This window comes from Dipodomys merriami, unplaced genomic scaffold (genome assembly GCF_024711535.1).
Source record: "Dipodomys merriami isolate MVZ:Mamm:240054 unplaced genomic scaffold, mDipMer1.0.p SCAF_12, whole genome shotgun sequence".
Classification (NCBI taxonomy): Eukaryota; Metazoa; Chordata; class Mammalia; order Rodentia; family Heteromyidae; genus Dipodomys; species Dipodomys merriami.
The window spans coordinates 36803242-36821282 of NW_027202493.1; the positions used below are offsets into that span (position 1 = coordinate 36803242).

Here is an 18041-nt window from a genome sequence, read left to right on the forward strand (position 1 = left end):
CTTTCTCTGTCTCTTTCTCTCTTCCTTTCTCTCTTTCTCTCTTCCTTTCTTTCTCTTTCTTTCTTTCTTTCTTTCTTTCTTTCTTTCTTTCTTTCTTTCTTTCTTCTTTCTTTGCATGAGTGAGGGGTTCAGATATGATTCCTCATAACTAAAGGAAGTCTTAGGAGTTTGAATGGGATCTTTTGAGACTATGGGAAGTAAATTCTTTTTACATAAAGTCTTAAAGAACAAGCCAGGCACTCATGCCTGTAATAACTACTCAGGAAGCAGAGATCTGAGGATCACAGTTTGAAGCCAGCCCAGCCAGGAAAGTCTGTAAGATTCTCATCACTAATTAATTACCACCCTCCCCACCCTCCCAAGAAGCAGAGCTATAATTCAAGTGGTAGAGCACTAGCCTTGAGCACAAAAGCTCAGGGACAGTGCTCAGGCCCTGAGTTCAAGCCCCAGGAACAGTGTGCGTGCGCTCGCACACACGCACACACCCACACAACACAGACTCAAAACACATACATATACAAACAGAAAAATAGACATTAACATTTCCTCATCTCCCTGACTCCATACATGGACTCTTTCCTGAATGACTACCTAAGTTGTTAATAAACAACACAATTTTCAAGGTCATCTAGAGAGTCATTCAATATCAATTTACTCTCCCTTTTTTTCTTTTATTAAGCCAGTGGAAAATGTTATAAAATCACCCTGGGTTTTGAGGGTTGAACAATTGAATCTCATTTGCATGCTTGGTGTGGACACTCACATTCAACATCAGCTAAGTGACTTTCACCTTGTTCGTACTTTGCTAAAACTTTTTCCTTGTTCTGATAAGGAAATAAATATGAGAATTTCATGTATTGTTTTATTATGTAACATATGTAACACAAAGTAAACAGAATATAAAAACTGCCTATGCTGGCATTTCAGTACAATGTAAAACACTTTTACATACATTTATATTTAATGTTGGTCTCAATTTTCCAGTTTAATAGGCAAAGAAACTGAAAGAAAAGTAACATACAAGGTCACACTTTTAATACTTTTGTTTGTAATTAATTATTTTTCTTTGTCCCTTTGTTCTTCTTACTCAAGGCTAGTATTCTTCCACTTGAGTTCCATTTCCAGCTTAGTGGTAGTTAATTGGAGAGAAGAATCTCTCAGGTTTGGCTGCCTGGGCTGGCTTCAAACCACAATCCTTAGATCTCAGCCTCTTGAGTAGCGAGGATTACAGGTGTGAGCTACCAGTGCCAGGCCACCTAATTGATCCCAAGATCTGTTGGATTTCACATTGTATTATCCAAAATTGATATTTTTTTCCCTTTGAAAAGTAAAACATCCAAATGGCAGCATAGTTTTCTGAGCAGGTTCATGCACCTCTTTGCCTGCCTTAGAGATTGTTGGGTATAGCTGGGTCTCTTCTGAATCATGAGTATGTTAATGTGGGAGATGAAGGGCTCTTCCCCTTTGAGCAAGAAGCCCTGTCCTTTATTAGACTTTGAGCTTCTCATGTTTGCTGAGTTGCTCTCCTCATGATAACATCCTGCAGCTTCTTTGCTTCAGTTTTCCCTTGCCAAGTTTTGGATCTAGCTCTCAGAATATACCTATATTACTTATTACATGACCATGACAAAGTAGTGTGTTGATACACACTCGGAGTTCTATCCACATTTCTTATCAGCTTTGCTGAATACTTTAACCTATGGAAAGATGTGGTTTGCATTAAATTGGTTCCTCTTCTGAGGTTTCTCACACTTGCCCTAAAAGCAAAACCTGTCTCTGTTCCTCATTTTGTTCTACCTTTGAGGAGAGAGCTGCAGACAATCCACAACCGCATCGCGATGTCTGGGCCTGCCCAGAGGTGCTGTCTGGAGCTGCAGAATTACTGAACCTGTGGCCCTTGGGTGTCCTGGCTTCCCCATACCCCTGCTTCCTTCTAACCTGTGCTCCAAGCCTCTCTCAGGCCACTAAAAGTAGATGAATTCAGCTTGTCCAGGATCCTATTGATGTTTGTGATCCCAGCGTCTCTTTTGGTTGCTTGCTTTTCAATCCCAGTGCTTCCGCTTGGCCCACACATTATTAGACTGCCCAAATGCAGGCTTTGCAGTCACGAAGACTGATTCTGAATCCCGATCTCAATGTGCAGCAGCTAGCTGATCTTGGATAGTTACGTAACTCTCTGAGCTTCAGTGGCCCCACTATACACAGTGTAGTGTAATATATGTAAAATGGCGTAGCGTGGTATTTAATGAGAGATTGGATGTGGGCATATATCATTCAGGAGCGACATGGCCATAGCTCTGGAAACCCAGACCATCCTGCCATCCAGAATCGTCTTTTGGTTTCTGAGTGAGCTGGAGGAGAAGAGAGGAGAGTTTCTGAGAGGCAGAGAGATGGAAGATATTATCTGAGACACCAAGGCCAAAGGTTGTAGAGGTATAGTAGTATTTAAACCACTATACATAGATTAGTTTCTATTGTATTTATACTCAGCCCTTTGTATCTCTGGATTGTATATTCAGGTCTTCAACCAAATCAAAAATATTAAAATCACATCTGTAGTGAAAATGTATACTCAGTTTTTCCCCTGCCCTCATTCCCCAAACAATATACTCGAAGAATTATTTACATGATATTTATGCTGCATTGATATCATCAGCAATTTAGACATTTCTGACTTTCCAGGATATCTCCTGGATATCTTCTTGGAAATGAAAGTAGTAATTTATTCTACATTCCCAAACAGCTAATTATTACTCTCCAGGTTTATTTTCTGAATGTCACTATTTCTGCCCATTACCCTATTGTGCTTCCAGCTGGTGGTTTAAGTGTTGGCCTTGGCTGGGTGTGGTGGTGCATACTTATAATCCCAGCTACTCAGGACACAGAGGCAGGAGCACTGTGAGTTTGAGATCAGACTAGGAAATGGTATCATCAAGATCCTATTTTGAAAATGAAATTAATGATGATGATGAAAGGGCTTGGGGGCATGGGCCAAGGGGCAGAGTGCTTGTCTAGCTGGCACAAGGCCCTGAATTGAATCCCCAGTACTATAAAGTATTAGCCTCACATTTTGAGTCTTAACTTGGATCCAGCCTTATTGTCTTTTTAGAATTTTCCATGTAGAATGTGGATTTGCTGAGGGGATCTACCTCCATGTGTGGCATACAGTCAACATGGAATAAGAATCCATTCTATAAATAACCTAGTTAGTGTCTGGCTGTCTCTCTTGGAGGAACAGCCCCATCTCACTCACCCCTGTATGGCCTGAGCATCAAATTCACTGCATCAAGCTGTGCTGAGCTTCATTCATCATCTCGGTAGGAAGTCCAGGTGCCCCAGCTGGTACATTCCATTCAGCTAGCATGCCTCCTGCCTTCCTTTCCCACCTGCAGCCTTTGAGAGTCATGTGGGGTCCCTTAAAGAATGCCTCCAATCTTGTTGCTTTCTGAGCCTGTTGAAGGCCTCCCGGAGGTGAGGAGGCTGAACACCAGATGCTCAGAGCTGCCCATCTGACTTCTTAATTATCCTCACCTGACTCTCTCAGCATGCACTCTGGTCCCCTCCTTTGCCTCTCCTCTCTACTTCTAGTTCTTTTTGTTTCTTTCCTTGTTATCTTCAATCCTCAGGGCTTACTCTCCCACCCTGGAGCGAGGCCCTTTTTCCCTGACAGCTGTTTCTGCTATGGTGTTTGGACATGGTGCTCAGAGGAACATTTGCAAAGCGTCATCACTGACGCTTTGTCTCCCCTTCTCTTTGTCTCCCCTGGGGCACTGGCCCTGACCTCTGTCGATGTCATTCTCCTGCAGTCAGAGAAATGTCCATAGGGAGTTACTTAGATGAAGTTCGAGAAGATAGACATAATAAAAATATTAGCTGCCCTGAGAGAGTGTAATGAAGGGAGTTTTATGAGCTATGACAGCTCCTAAGGTTAATGAGCCATTGAGCATGCCCTGAAACAGCCAGAGCTGTGAAAGGCTGGCCCCAAAGCCCACAGGGATCTGTCTTCTTTCCTTACCTGGATACCACTTTCTCCATTTCTCTATGCTGAAAACAAGGTCAGGTGGTTTCCTTTTAATGATACTTCTTAACCCACTTATAATTTTTACTTATGCATTTATTTTGCTGGTCCTAGTGCTTGAACTCAGGGCCTGGATGCTGTCCTTGAGCTTCTTTTGCTCAAGACTAGCGCTCTACCACTTGAGTCACAGCACCACTTCCGGCTTTGTCTGAGTACTGTTTATTGGAGATGAGTATCACAGATTTTCCTGCCTGGGCTGGCTTTGAACCAAGATCCTCATATCTCCACCTTCTGAGTAGCTAGGATTCCAGGTATGAGCCACTGGCACCCTTTCTGAATCCTTTTTATAATGAAGACTATATGAATATATTCTACCCCCTTCATTGGCTTTGTTTAAATCTTTCTCAGACTACACAAGAGAAGAGCCAAAACAAATATAAAGCCGGCCTCTGAGCAACCGGTTCTTTTCTTTTCTTTTTTTTTTTGTTGTTGGTTTTGGGGTTTGAACTCTGGGCCTGGGCGCTGTCCCTCAGCTCTTCAAGGTGAATGCTCTACCATCTGAGCCACAGCACCACTTCTGATTTTCTGGTGGTTTACTGGAAGAGTTTCACGGCTTTTCCTGCCCAGGGTGGCTTTGAACCATGATCCTCAGATCTCAGACTCCTGAGCAGCTAGGATTACAGGCATAAGCCACGGGCGCCCGGCTAGCAGCTGGTTCTTGTAGGCCATCCTTAGACTGATCTATGAAATGGGTTGACAGTGCGGAGACTCTTTCAGTGGAAACCTTTCTCTGCTTAGTAGGAAGAGAAAAGATGCCATGGCAGTGTGGGTTTCTAACCTGCGTGGCGGAGAGTGAATTGCAGTTGGCTGCCCTATTTCACACGCTCACTATCACTGGCAGGTTTAGGGTTTTGTCTAGAAACATCTTGGGACCAACAATGTCATGTGTAAGTCTACCCCAGGGTGTCCTAGGACATTTAGATTTAGGGACTGTGCCTCTGAACCTCCCTAAGGCAAGCTGGCCCTATGGGGGGTATTTCAGGAAAACAGGAGCTAGAATGTAATACAACCCTGGTCTCAGACCAACTGTAAACAAGGGTTATTTAAGTAGCTCTTCCAAGTGTCACTCTACCTGGTAGCATTATCTTCTCACAAGCTGGTGTGAATCTCCAGGCAGCCATGTAAGCAAATAATGATAGCAGCTCACCTCTGTTGAACTCCTAGTTCATGGCAGGCGGCTGGGGAGGGACTTAGCATCCCAGCTTGCCTTCTCCCAGTAGTAGATGGTTGTATTCCCATTTCGCAGATGGGCAAATGGAGTCCTAAAGAGAGAATCATTGGTCCAAGCTACTCAGCTGGTAGGTTGCAGGGCTAGGATTGGAATATAGCCTGTCTGACTCTGAACATATGCTTTTCAACCACCCATAGCACCTATACTAATGGAAATATCAGGCACTTAATTACACAGCTGTGTAATTCTGGATTACAAGGATTTTTAGACTTCCGAGGTTGTGCTGTCAGATGCTAGCTTCCTGATCCTGAAGGGATAATGCAGATCATTAAAGGCTTTCCTCCTGGACTCACCATCTTCAGTGATAAGATGAGCACATATAGCCATGCACCAGTGGCTCACGCCTGGAATTCTAGCTACTCAGGAGGCAGATATCTGAGGGTCATTGTTTAAAGCTAACCCAGGCAGAAAAGTCTGTGAGACTCTTTTATCTCCAATTAATCACTACAAAAACTTGTGGCTCTGGTGGTAGAGTACCAGCCTTTAGTGAAAAAAATAAGGGAAAATGCCCAGGCTCTGAGTTCAAGCCATAGTAGTAGCACATGTGTGCATGCATACACACACACACACACACACACACACACACACACACACACACACACACACACACACACACATACAATGAGCATATATAAAAACAAATCCTATAATATTTTAAAACAAATATGATATTGTCACTGCTCTTTGCTGCCATTGCTGCCTGTGAATACTGCTTGATACTGAGCGGGGTAGAAGAGTTCATCTCCTCTCCCCTCCCCCCATCCCAGACCTTCAATAATCATTGCTGGATAGAATCCATATTCCATAAATGAAGATATTTACTCATTTACTCACCTCATATGTTTTGCTTTGGTTACAGAGAATTGCAAATCTGTGCACTGGAGACTGGGCGCTGATAAAGAGGTGTGGGTGTGGGTGATGGGCGAACACCATCTGGATAAACCCTACGAGCTGCTCTGCAGCGAGATTACTGCGGAGAGGGCGAGGCTGAGAGCCCAGCAGGACGCAGAGGGGCCCAGGTAAGAACCTGCATACCATCCAGGCACCTGCCTCCTATTAAAAGACCCTACCGAGATGCCTCTTGGCTGGAGTAGGAGAATGAAGTAGGATTTGAGGTTGGCAAAAGTACTGGTCGATCTCTCTGGAAAGTGTCTTCAGAGTTTCCGAGTTTCTTCTTATTCCCACAGTGCCAGTTCAGGTCTTTGTGTCAATCATGTCTGACTTCCCAGTGCAGCCCCAGCCAGCTGGGTATCAGGAAGGTCAGTGAGAAGTTCAGGCCTTCCAAGAAGATGGCTCAGACGAGAGCACACGAGTAAGCAGGCGCTCTGGTCTTCTGCTGTTCAGACGCTGGCAGTTCAGAGAGGATCAGGAAGTTTCCTCTAGGAGGCAGATTGGCAGATCCACGATGCAGGCTAAGAGCTGTGGTTGACCTGTAAACAGTTCACTGGGCCCAGAGGGGAACCTATCATCCTGATGCATAGAAGAGGTGAAATCTGAAAGATAAGTTAACTGTCTAGCCACAGAAGGTCAGGAAGGAAAGTGCAGGTGGATTACATAATTTGAATGGTTCTTTAGAGCCTAATAGCATCCTCTGAGGGCTTGGGGTACAGTTGGGTGAGTGGTAGAACACAGGACCATGTCCTGAGATGCCTTGAACACCAGATGTGTAGGATTCTGAGATGGAGGGGATTTTGAATAGGGAAGTGATATAATCAGCTGGACATATAAGAAGGTGACTCATTGGGGATATTGAGGCAGGCAGTGATTTCCCTTTGCTGGGTGGCCAAGGTGACCCCTGGGAAGCCACACTCCATCATGGTGCCCTCCGCTGAGCTGGTGAGTGGAAGCTGAAAGAGATTGGAGGACCTCTTTAAGTCTTGCAGCCCCTAAAGGCTGGTGCTGACATCTGCCAACTCCTGTGATCACGATAAAGGGAGTATTTACCAACACATCATAGGAAAGCTGTGTGTTCTAACAACCTAGCTCCAACTAGAAGTTGAGCAGACCTGTGTCTAAATCTTGCCCATGGCCCTCTGGAGTAGGGGGTGGGGTGGGGTGAGAGTCCTCAACAAGTTGTAAGATTTCTTAGGGGCCAAGAATAATGCTTTCCCCACAGAGCTGTGGGAAGATTTCAGCCCTGTTTTTGCAGTACCTTGCGGAGGGCCTGGCACCTGATGAAGCAAGGTAGTTAGCAATGTAGCCACCTGCTTTGGAAAAGCTATATTGTTTTTGTTGTTGTTGTTGGTAATGGTACTTTTGTTTCTTTTCAGAAAAACTCAGTCTGAAGAAGTCAGCAATAGCGTGAAAACACAATCACAGTATCCTGGTCTGCAAGCACTAGATAAGTCAGAGACTCAGAACATCTCTAAGAAAGCAGGAGGAGGGGAATCCGGACAAGGAATTAGACCAGTACCGACCCTGGGAGAAGAAAAAGCTCAAGTGAGTGTTACGGATCAGCACGTGTGCACAGTTCCACCTTGGGGGTGGGGAGAGGGGCTGGAGTTGTCAGGACTGCTGAGACAAAGGTATCCATACCCCAGGCTATCAAAGCAGCACTTCTGGGAAAAGTGCCTCCTGCCTTTAGGTTACTTTGGGAGAACTGAGTCATCTACTTTCTCACACAGAACACTTTCCTTTTCTTGGGATTGAAGGGACTACGAAAGAACTCTAGGAATTAGATTTGGCATTTGACAGCCATTCCGGGACTTTTTTTTTTAACCCCATCATATGTCTTCCGTAGCAGGGATTGGCAGTTTCTGTTGCCAGTAGCCACATAGCTAAGAGTGCAGGTTTTTTTTTTAATGGGCTGTCTCAAGTACACACAAATGAATGCGTACAGCTGTGCTCCACAAAACCTGCGTGCAGGGGCCGGCAAAAGATGGGCAGGTGACTTGGCACATTCTTCTATTCATTCATTCATTTATTTATTTATTATTCATTTGTGGACTCCAAAGGTTGCTATCTTTTTGATCTTATAGATTTCCACCTGTGATTGTGGAGGTAATTATTTCTTCAACACCGTCAAATTTTAGACTCAAAGCTGGTATGACTCCCTGAGGGTCTGGCTGGCTTAGAAAAGCTCAAGCGTTATTTGCTGCATAGATTATGGTTAAGGAAGAACATGAGAAAACTGTATTATAAAGTACTTTGTTCTGCCAGGAATGTAATTACACTGTGAATTCACAGAGGATGGTGTGGCTGTTTGATTTCCACTCAAGTCCTCAGCTCAGCATGAAGGTTGTGTGTGTGTTCTCCATGCCTATGAGGCTGTCCCATGGGGACACAGTATTCTCTGTCCTGCCTACATCCTGCGTGTGTTAGTACTCTAGTAATTAATGTGGACCAAGGCTTAGGCTGTGGCAAAGCAAGTACAGATTGCTGGGTGTCTCATGTGATGCTCACTACTTTACGAATTAATCCCTGCTTGTCCGTTTTACAGGTAAGGAAACTGAAGTTAGGTATGGGCAAACAACCTGCCCTCGGTGTTCTTCAAACTCAGGTCTGCAGGATTCCTAGATCACCCCTTAACTATTAACTCTTGGGCTGGATGCCTCATGTCTAAGTGGAATATGAAGAAGTTGTATACAGATTCACCAATATTGCTGGGCACTGGTGGCTCACACCTGTAATCCTACCTACTCAGGAGGCTGAAATATTAGGAAGACAGTTCAAAGCCAGCCTAGGCAGAAAAGTCTGTAAGATGCTATCTCCAAATTACCCAGTGAATTGACATACTGGAGGCATGCATGGCTCCCATGGTAGAGTAAGGTAGCAAGGTATCTGGGGAAAGCTAAGGCCCCGAGTTCAAATCCTAGTACTGGCAAAAAAGGCTTAAAATATATAGCACCAAAGTAATTATAAATTGTGTTGTATGTGCTGAGGTTACCTGAGGGCTTTCCCCACATGCCCTAGAGAGACCCCCAAGTTTTGCCAGATTCAGTGTATATCCAGTGTGTGTAACAACACATCCCCCTTTCAAAGATCTCTAAAATGAAAAAAGAACAATAAACTCTATCCTAGGTTTATTTTGTGCTTGAGTGATAGTCTGTTCCTAGTAAATACTTTTCAAAAGTAGGACAAAGGAATAAAATAGAAACTAAATAAATACCGTGATGGTTAGTCTCAAAGCACATCAAAGATATGATAGGGATATTGGACCTGTTCCATTCCCTAGCCATCGGCTAACGGGGTTGGATGGAAAGAGAAGGGAGGGGAAGGAGGCATTTAGATATGCGGAGTATGCAAATAACCAGGAGACAGATTTTTATATTTTGCTTTTCATCTTTCCTCTGTGTCAGGGACCTGTCAGGGTCTCCCGTGGTGCTTACTGAAGTTCACTGCTCAGGAAGGAAGTTCATCTTCACAGTAGTGCTAGCATTTAAATGACAAGTCACCTACCATGTGTGGAGCTCACTTCATGGCAGATTGATATATTTCTTTTTCTTTCACAGGAGGTTGAACTCAGCCTCACGTTCTCACTTGGCTTTTTCAGTTAAATCTAATGCTCTAACACTTGAGCCACATCTCCACTTCTAGATTTTTGCTGGCTAATAATAATCTTATGGATTTTATTTTTGTCCAGCCTGGCTTTGAATCATGATCCCTAGATCTCAGTCTCCTGAGTAGCTAGGAGTACAGGCCTGAGTCACCAGCCCCAGGTTCTTCAGATGGATATTTTTATTGTTACCTCTGTCACTACAGTAAGTTGATTAGCATCCCCCTCTCCCAACTCATGTCTGCTCACAATGGGAAATTATCTGGAAATAGATCTTTGCGTATATAATTAAGAATGTCAAGATGAGATCATTGTGGATGGAGGGTAGCCTTTAAGTGGAATGACAGGCATCTTTGTAAGAGAAAGCCAGAGGGAGATTTGAGAGATGAAAACAAAGAAAAGAATGCAAGTGAAGATGGAGCTGGGGAGGAGGTGGGTTGATCTAAGCCAAGAGTCACCAGATCCTAGAAGGGTCAAGAGAGACCCTTCCCAGGGTACTTAGAAGATGCTCAGGGTGGCCAAATCCTTGATTCTAGATCTCCAGTATCTGAAAGTATGAGAGAGTGAATATCTGATGTGTTCAGCCATTAAGCTTATGGTTATTTGTTTCAGGAGTTCTAAAAAATGAAAAATTACTTTTGTGTACAGTTTCTCAGAAATGTTGCATCTTACTGTCTCAATTATAAAGTAGTTATTGGTATTGAGTAGAGACTATTTTGGAGACACTTATACCATTTCTGGGATACCAGAAAATAACTTGAACCTGGACTTCTTCAGTTACCCTATTAACTCTTGAGTTTCCTACTTACACAAAGGGAATGTATAAATTGTCTGTGAGACAGAATGATAGCACAGATGATCACATCCAGAGCTCTATACCCGGGTATACATCACTTCCCATTGGAAAAGGGGACTTGCCTGTGGGACAAAAGAGAAAACCCTTGAGATGGGCAATTGCCTGGAACTAATGGGGTGTCCCAGTTTTACTACATCACTTCCTTAAAATGGAAAAATCTGTTCTGGTAGAACCTGAGTGAGATTTGGCTGTAGAATAATGGGAAGAGAGATCATGACATTGTTGGTTTTGATGAAAAAAGGGACCACATGTGAACCAAGGAACACAGGCAGGTTCTAGAAACAAAAAGACCAGGATTGCTCCCCAGAAGTCTTCGTAAGTAACACAGCTATGCCAGCACCTTGAGTTTAGCGCAGCATGGTCTCTGACCTATGAAATGGAAGGTAATCAATTTGTGTTTGTTAAAACCACTGAATTCATCGTGATTTATGACCGTATCAATAGACAATGTTATAGATTTTGTGATGAGTAAATGAGGTACAAACGAGTAAAACCTGGTATAAAGCTTTTTCTCTGGTACATAATTCACATCAGGTATTTGGTTAGTTCATTCCCTGTTCCCCTACAAGAATTTTAACTTTTTAATGTAGACAAGCCAGGAGACTGAGCCAGGATGATTGGCTTCCTCCATTCTTTCCCATGGGACTTCATTTCCCATTGTGTACTAGGCATGAAGGAGAAAATGGTGATATGGAAGCAGTGGTTGGCTGGAGAGGCAGGGAGATGCTTTCCCTAACACGCAATCTCGAAGGATAATAAGTGATCTAGGAGAGGAATGAGTTTCTCAGCCACTATTCTCATTCTCAAGTGGTTGTGGTGAACAGAAGCTGATCTTATATGTGTGAAAACATGCGAGCTGACTTAAAGCTCATAAAGTTATTTCCTTTCTCATACTGTTAACAATGAAGCAAACAACGCCAGTATTTGCACTTGTTTTGTGCAAATGAAGAAACCAATGTTCAAAGAGATTGTAAGATCTGTCTTCAAGATCTCTTCAAGAGATTGTAAGATCTGTCTTCAAGGACTGTCAAGTCTTTGTTTTGCTTATCTATTTTGGTCCACATTCTCCATCACAAGATGAAATGCTTAGAAAAGGGCTTACTACCTTCCCCAGCCTTCTTTAGAAATCTCTTCTGGGAAATCAAGGCTAGAGTGCTGACACGCATCCAGCACATCCCCGAAATGGAATTTGATGGCTGCAATGATTCCTTGTAAGTTTTCTTCTAGTTATAAACATTCACATCCAAAACCCATACCACCTGAAGCCTGAGCAGAAGAACAGAAGTAGGGTTTCCATAGAGTTTTCTGGTGGACGAACTATTGGGTGAGGTCTACGCAATTACCTAAAAGCAGCAGTTAGGCAGAGATGTGATACACAAGTTCAAGGTTAGCTCAGCATTATTTCTGTGATAAAAAAAAGTGACACATTCTTCCATCAAGTGACAACCCTGTCTAGACCTGCCTTCTACCAACTCAAAAACGTACTGCTTGGGACTGGGTGTGGGACTCATTCCTGTAATCTCAACTCCTGGGGAGGTAGAAGAAGGAGGATTATGGTTCCAGACTGGTTTGTGCAGACAAGTTCATAAGACCCCTTTTCAATCCATAACTGGGCAGAGCAGTGTGTGCCTGGCACTCTGAGCTACATGGGAGGCCAAGATTGGGAGAATGGAATCTCCAGGCCAAGGCAGGCAGAAAAGTCCTCATCCAAACTCCATCTAAACAGAGGGAAGATGGACTTAGTGGCAGGCATCTGTATCCCAGCAGCAATGGGATGTCTAAAGCACTCCTGGGTGGGAAGCAGGACCCTATCCTAAAAATAGCCATTAAAAACAGGTCTGGAGTCATGGTTCAGCAGTAAAGCACCAGCCTAGCAAGCAGAAGGCCCCACATTCAAGCCCCAGATGAAGAATTAAAGGGATGCAAAGATGTTGATGAGTGAGGCCCCCTGTGAAAAGGTCCTGTGCCTGGGGGAAAGGAAGAGGAGCTGGGAGGCCCCTCTCTCTTCATGGCCCCCCTCAATGTGGTCAGTCGTTGGAAAGCCCTCAGCGTGGAGGAGATGGATCCATACTGAGTGCAGCTGGAAAGATGGCAGTGTCTGCCAACTCAGAGATGAGCCCCTGCGTTTCTCTGTTTAGGTAATTTGCAGTCTGGGAACTCATTACTCAGGAGACAGACTGTCCTTGCCCCCGAAGGCGACCTTGAATAAATCAGTGTCTGCTCACTCATAGATGTTATCTCCAGAGGATTATTCCACTAGTTTTTACAGAATTTGGCCTTCAGAGTCGGCCACGAGGCTAAACAAGAGATTAAGCAAGTTCAAACACAAACATCTGGTATTCAAAGCATTGCAATAAAAATTTTTTTTTAAAAAAGAGAACATTTTGCAGCCAACAGACCAGAAAGCCTCCACCAGAGTCTTCCCTGGACCCATGTTTAACCACAGGCCCCACCCCAGCATGAAGAAACAAAATGCCCCCACTTCCTCAAAACGCTGAAACTTATTTTTTGGTGGCACTAGGGTTTGAACTCAGAGCCTTCCACTTGCTAGGCAGGTGTTCTACCACTTGAGCCATGGTTACCAGTTTTCTTAATGCTTTTAACAATTAGGTTTTAGGTAGTTTCCTCAAGGTTCTGCACTGGCTTGACTTTCACTGATCCTCACACCTTGGATTAGCTAGGCAGCGGGGCTTATATTTATGCCCCATCGCTCTTGGTCTATTAGACTAGGATCGTGGTGTTGTTAACTTTTTGTCTAGATTGTCTTCAAATTGCAATCCTCTTCATCTTGCCTCTCAAAAGCTGGGATTATAGGGATGAGCCACCACATCCAGGCCTCTCATGATTAGTTATAAAAATTGGTCATTTCTCTATAACATGATAATGACATACTCCCCTTAAAACATATTTTAGTTGTAAACTTAATGCTGAAACCATGGTCATTTTCAGTTGTGTTTTATAAGTGTTGTTCTCACTCTCAGCCATTCTCATTAGTACATAGCAATTAGAGAGTTATCTGTAAGATGACTTTAAGATGTAATGAAAGGCCAGGTGTTGTAATCCCAGCTAATTAAGAGGCAGATAGATGGAGAATTGTTGTTCAAGGCCATCCTGGGGCAATAGTTAGTAAAAGCCCATCTGAACAAATGGGATGTGCATGGTTGCCCATATGTATAATCTTAGCAGCAACAAAGAAGAGGCATGGGGAAAAAATTGAATACCCTTCCCAAATAACTGAATAATTGATAACCAAAGCAAAAAAAGGGGTTCTGGGGACATGGTTCATGTGGTAGAGCAGCTACCTAGCAAATGCAAAGCCCTGATTTCAAGCCCTAGTAATATGAAAAATAGTTAAAAACTTCTTCTTTTCTATCTCCCTTCTAAATCAAAATTAAACTGTCTAGTCTGAAGCTAGTGGTTCCCCCGAGCTGAGTCTTAATTGTTTGCTTTTATAAAGAAGTGATCTGGAAGTGAGCATCAGGCCACATCAGACTGTGTGGAATTGGTTTGGGTCACTCGTCTGTCTCATGGCAACCAAACAGTGGGGTTTTGTGTAGCTTGAGCTCCTGTCAGGTGGAAGAGACTGTTGCAGGTGTAAAGCCAGGCTGAGCCCTGAAGCTGGGTGAGTAGTGGGGCTGAGAAACCTGCATCCATGCCCAAGTAGACCTTAAGCCCAGGTTAGTGGACCCACTGTGGTGCTGCCAGCGCTTATTGCCGACAGTTGGCCATGGCACCAATCCAGGCAGTCAAGGAGTTGGGTGCCTTTATAATAAGGAACCTTGTTGTAAACAGCACAAGGAAATCCATTTCTGAGATGTGTGTGTTTGTGTGAATGAGTGTATGCACTTGTGTGTGTGTCAGTACTAGGGCTTGAACTCTAGATCAGGGCACTTTCCTGTAGTTTTTTTGCTCACAGCTGATGCTCTACCACTTGGAGATAAAAATCCCACATTGGACTTTGAAGTGTGCTGCTCAGATCTCAGCCTCCTGAGTAGCTAGGATTATAGGCGTGAGCCACCCAAGCCTGCCTTGTTCTCATCCTTTATATGAAACAATTCCCTTACTTCTCCTGCTTGTCTTCATGGAGACAGTGCAAGGCTGGCCTTTGGAGCTCTCCTATCAGAAAGGCTTTGCTACAGCAGCCATTCCGGTCTCCACATTGTGGGCTGTTTTCTGCTCTGTCTGCTGTTTGCACACAGCTTTATGCGGGGCTGCCAGGGAGTGAGTGCAATAGATGCAAACTCATGCTCACCCATGATAACAACTCCATGTCTCCAGTGTTCACAATACACTCAGATGCTAAATAGATGAAATGTTATTTAGCACTATGCCTTTCAGGCTCACATTGTAGTACAATCTGCCCGACTGTTAAGCTGGAGGATCCAGTAGTCTCTGTATATAAGTTTTGCTGAGAACAACATTAGAAAAATGGGGAAAAGATTTCCTCAGGCTTCCATCATCCTGATTCATGTTTCAGTAAAATCATGGAATGTATTTTCAGTAATAAAATTTAGAGTCCTGCATTTCATCTTCTTAGTCCAGTTGGTCATAGGAACCTCTCTCTCTCTCTCTCTTTCTCTCTCTCTCTCTGTCTGTCTCTTTCTGTGTCTCTCTGGCTGTCTCTCCTCATTATTCTTTATTTTTTCTATTTTAGAGGAAAAAGCTCACTCCTAGGAGACCCAAAGGCTTTACCTTATAGTCATCTTTGAGAAATTTCCTCTTAAGTAAAATGGTTGGGAAGATGATGATCTGATTATTTTAGTTATGAGGGTAATGAGATGGGTGAGTTATATAGATCATTAGTTTTCACAGTACTTGAATCTATCTTGATTGATACTAAAACTAGATCCCATATATTTTTAATGATTAAGAGAGCACTTTAAGACAGGTACTGGTGGCTCATGCCTGTAATTCTAGCTACTCAGGAGGCTGAATTCTGAGCATCAAAGCCAGCTAGGGCAGGAAAGTCTGTGAGATCTTATCTCCAATTAACCACTAGAAAACCAGAAGTGGTATTGTGACTCAGAGTGGTAGAGCAAAAGAGCTCAGGAACAGAGTCCAGGCCCTGAGTTCAAGCCCCATGACTGACAAAAAAAAAAAAAGCATTTTGTGAGTTTCTTGGGTGTGCATTCATTCACCTGTTAATTGTGAGTCCTATTCTCTCTGCTGGGAGAGGGTGTGTCCAGGTGGTGGAGAGCTAGGCTGATGTGTTATTTGCTCTTGTGAAAGTTATATTATAACCAACATTTCTATTAAATAATATCTTGTATTTAAGAGGTATAGGAGAATAAAATGAGTGAAAGGTACTTTCTTTATAAGCCCTTAATTACAAATTAACTCATCATTTTCTTCTTTCCCACAGATTTCTACTAATAATGTTGTGTTTATTAGAGATAAACACTGGCTGGCTTAGTTGAAATAAAAGGCACTTTGGTGTTTTTGTCTGCTTGCATAACTGGCATTTTAAGCAAAATGAATATTAAGTTAAAAGCCATAATGAACATTTTTTAAGCCTGTTTTAAAAAGTGAATATAATTAGAATGATCCTTCTTATTTGACACTCTGTGGGATAAATACAGTTAGCAGCCATGTGGTGGTGATGGTGCCCAGGGCATCTATTCCTAACCCACTGGCTTCTGTAGAGGAATTGTGACACCTCTATGCTGAGCAATGTGTGTGTGTGTGTGTGTGTGTGTGTATGTGTATGTGTGTGTGTGTGTGTGTGTGTGTAAACACACTGTTTCTTGGCTGATCTCAATGGATTATACACAGAGATCTCACCAGGTTCTTCATTCTGAGTTGGGTATCTGTAGTAGGTCCCATGGCTCCTAATATTAGCTTTCAGTTTCTCTCTTTATTGTTAGTAGATTGCACATAAAGACTCATAACAGTGTTTTGCGTTAACTGTCCTACAGATTTTTTTCTTTCAAATTAGTACATATGAATGCTTCAAGAAATTCCATGCTAATAATTCCACGCATGCATATAGTGTACTCTGAGAAAGGTCACTACCTCCATTACATTCCTGTTCTTCCTCCTTCTTTGTTCCCCCTTTTTCAAACAGTTTGGTGGGTTTCATAATCTCCCATAGATCTGTAGTGGCTGCAGAAGTTTGTGCAATGTGGCAGGTGGGAGATGATGGCAGGGAATACTTGTTCTCTCTGAGAAGCACCAAGGAAGAATCAATCTCAAGCCAAGACTTGAGTCCCCAGCTCTCTTGCTAACTAACAGGCCACCTTACCTCTTTGGTAACTGGATAATACCCATTCTGACAATGGATATGAAAGTCAAAGGATGTAGTAGACTCAAAAGTGCTTTTCAAGCCAATTGTACACCTGCAAAGGTAGCTCTTCTCCCTTGCTTTTGTGTGGTGATGTCTCAAGAGTGTATTTATCAAATGAGAGCTTCAGAGAGGGTGTGGGACCATCTCTGGGAAACCCCTTCATCCTTCCTCTGGGAATGCTTACATCAGCAATGGAATTTCTATGTCTCTTTTTCTGGTATTGGCATCATAGTCATCACTTTTGAGCCCGTTAGTCTGGTGTATTTCTTTTCTTTTTTTTTTTCTTTTTCAGTCCTTGGGCTTGAACTCAGGGCCTGAGGACTGTACCTGAGCCTCTTTGTGCTCACGGCTAGTGCTTTACCACTTGAGCCACAGTGCCCCTTCCAGTTTTTCCTGAGTGATAAAAGTCTTATGGGCTTTTCTGCCCAGGCTGGCTTCAAATTGCAATCCTCAGATCTCTGCCTCCTGAATAGCTAGGATTATAGGAGTGTGCCACTGGTACCTGGTTGGTTGGCTGGTTTTTTTTTTTTTTTAATAATGGAAATTTGTTTGGATGACATTATTTTCAGTCTATTGACTGAAAATTTTACTTGGTATAGTTCGTGGATCTTTAAATTATCTAAGTAAATTCAAATGAACTTCTCTAAGTAGGTCTTAAATTCTTCATATTTAACATTTTAAGATAATGATAAATCTTGATTCACCCTGAAAAGCTCAGATATTGTGTTTTCTTTTTATAATAAATTTAAATCCTATGGTACATAAATTGTGTAGGATTTCTACTCTGCCTTACACATAGTAAAGTATTTGGGCAGAAGTATTCAGCTCTGAGGTGGTAGTTAAGCAAATCAATTTTATCTTAAAATACTTCTACTCAAGAACCAACTTGTGAACTTTGGTTCTGAAAACAGAGCTTAACATGTGAAAGACAGAGGAAGTCTGTCGCCTCCTACCCTGCAATGGTTTGCTTCAATTCACACTGTCTGGCACCTTGACTGGGCTTAGCTGTGGGTTGTTTTCGGAATATTAATACCTCATCACATCTGGTAAGTGCTAACACACTGCCTGTGTTCACAGTGCCAGTGAAGGAAAAGGTAC

At 43.0% G+C, this 18041-nt stretch overlaps 1 protein-coding gene across 4 annotated transcripts in view; it reads left to right on the forward strand.

Moving 5' to 3' along the window:
* The window catches only part of Sh2d4a (SH2 domain containing 4A), a 53811-nt gene that overhangs the window by 7917 nt on the left and 27853 nt on the right, over positions 1–18041 (forward strand). For all 4 annotated transcript variants that reach the window (XM_070016560.1, XM_070016563.1, XM_070016561.1 and 1 more), the window contains exons 3-4: positions 6169–6328; positions 7580–7748. In XM_070016560.1, the coding sequence (XP_069872661.1) occupies positions 6169–6328; positions 7580–7748 (329 nt within the window). The remainder of the gene's footprint in view (positions 1–6168; positions 6329–7579; positions 7749–18041) is intronic.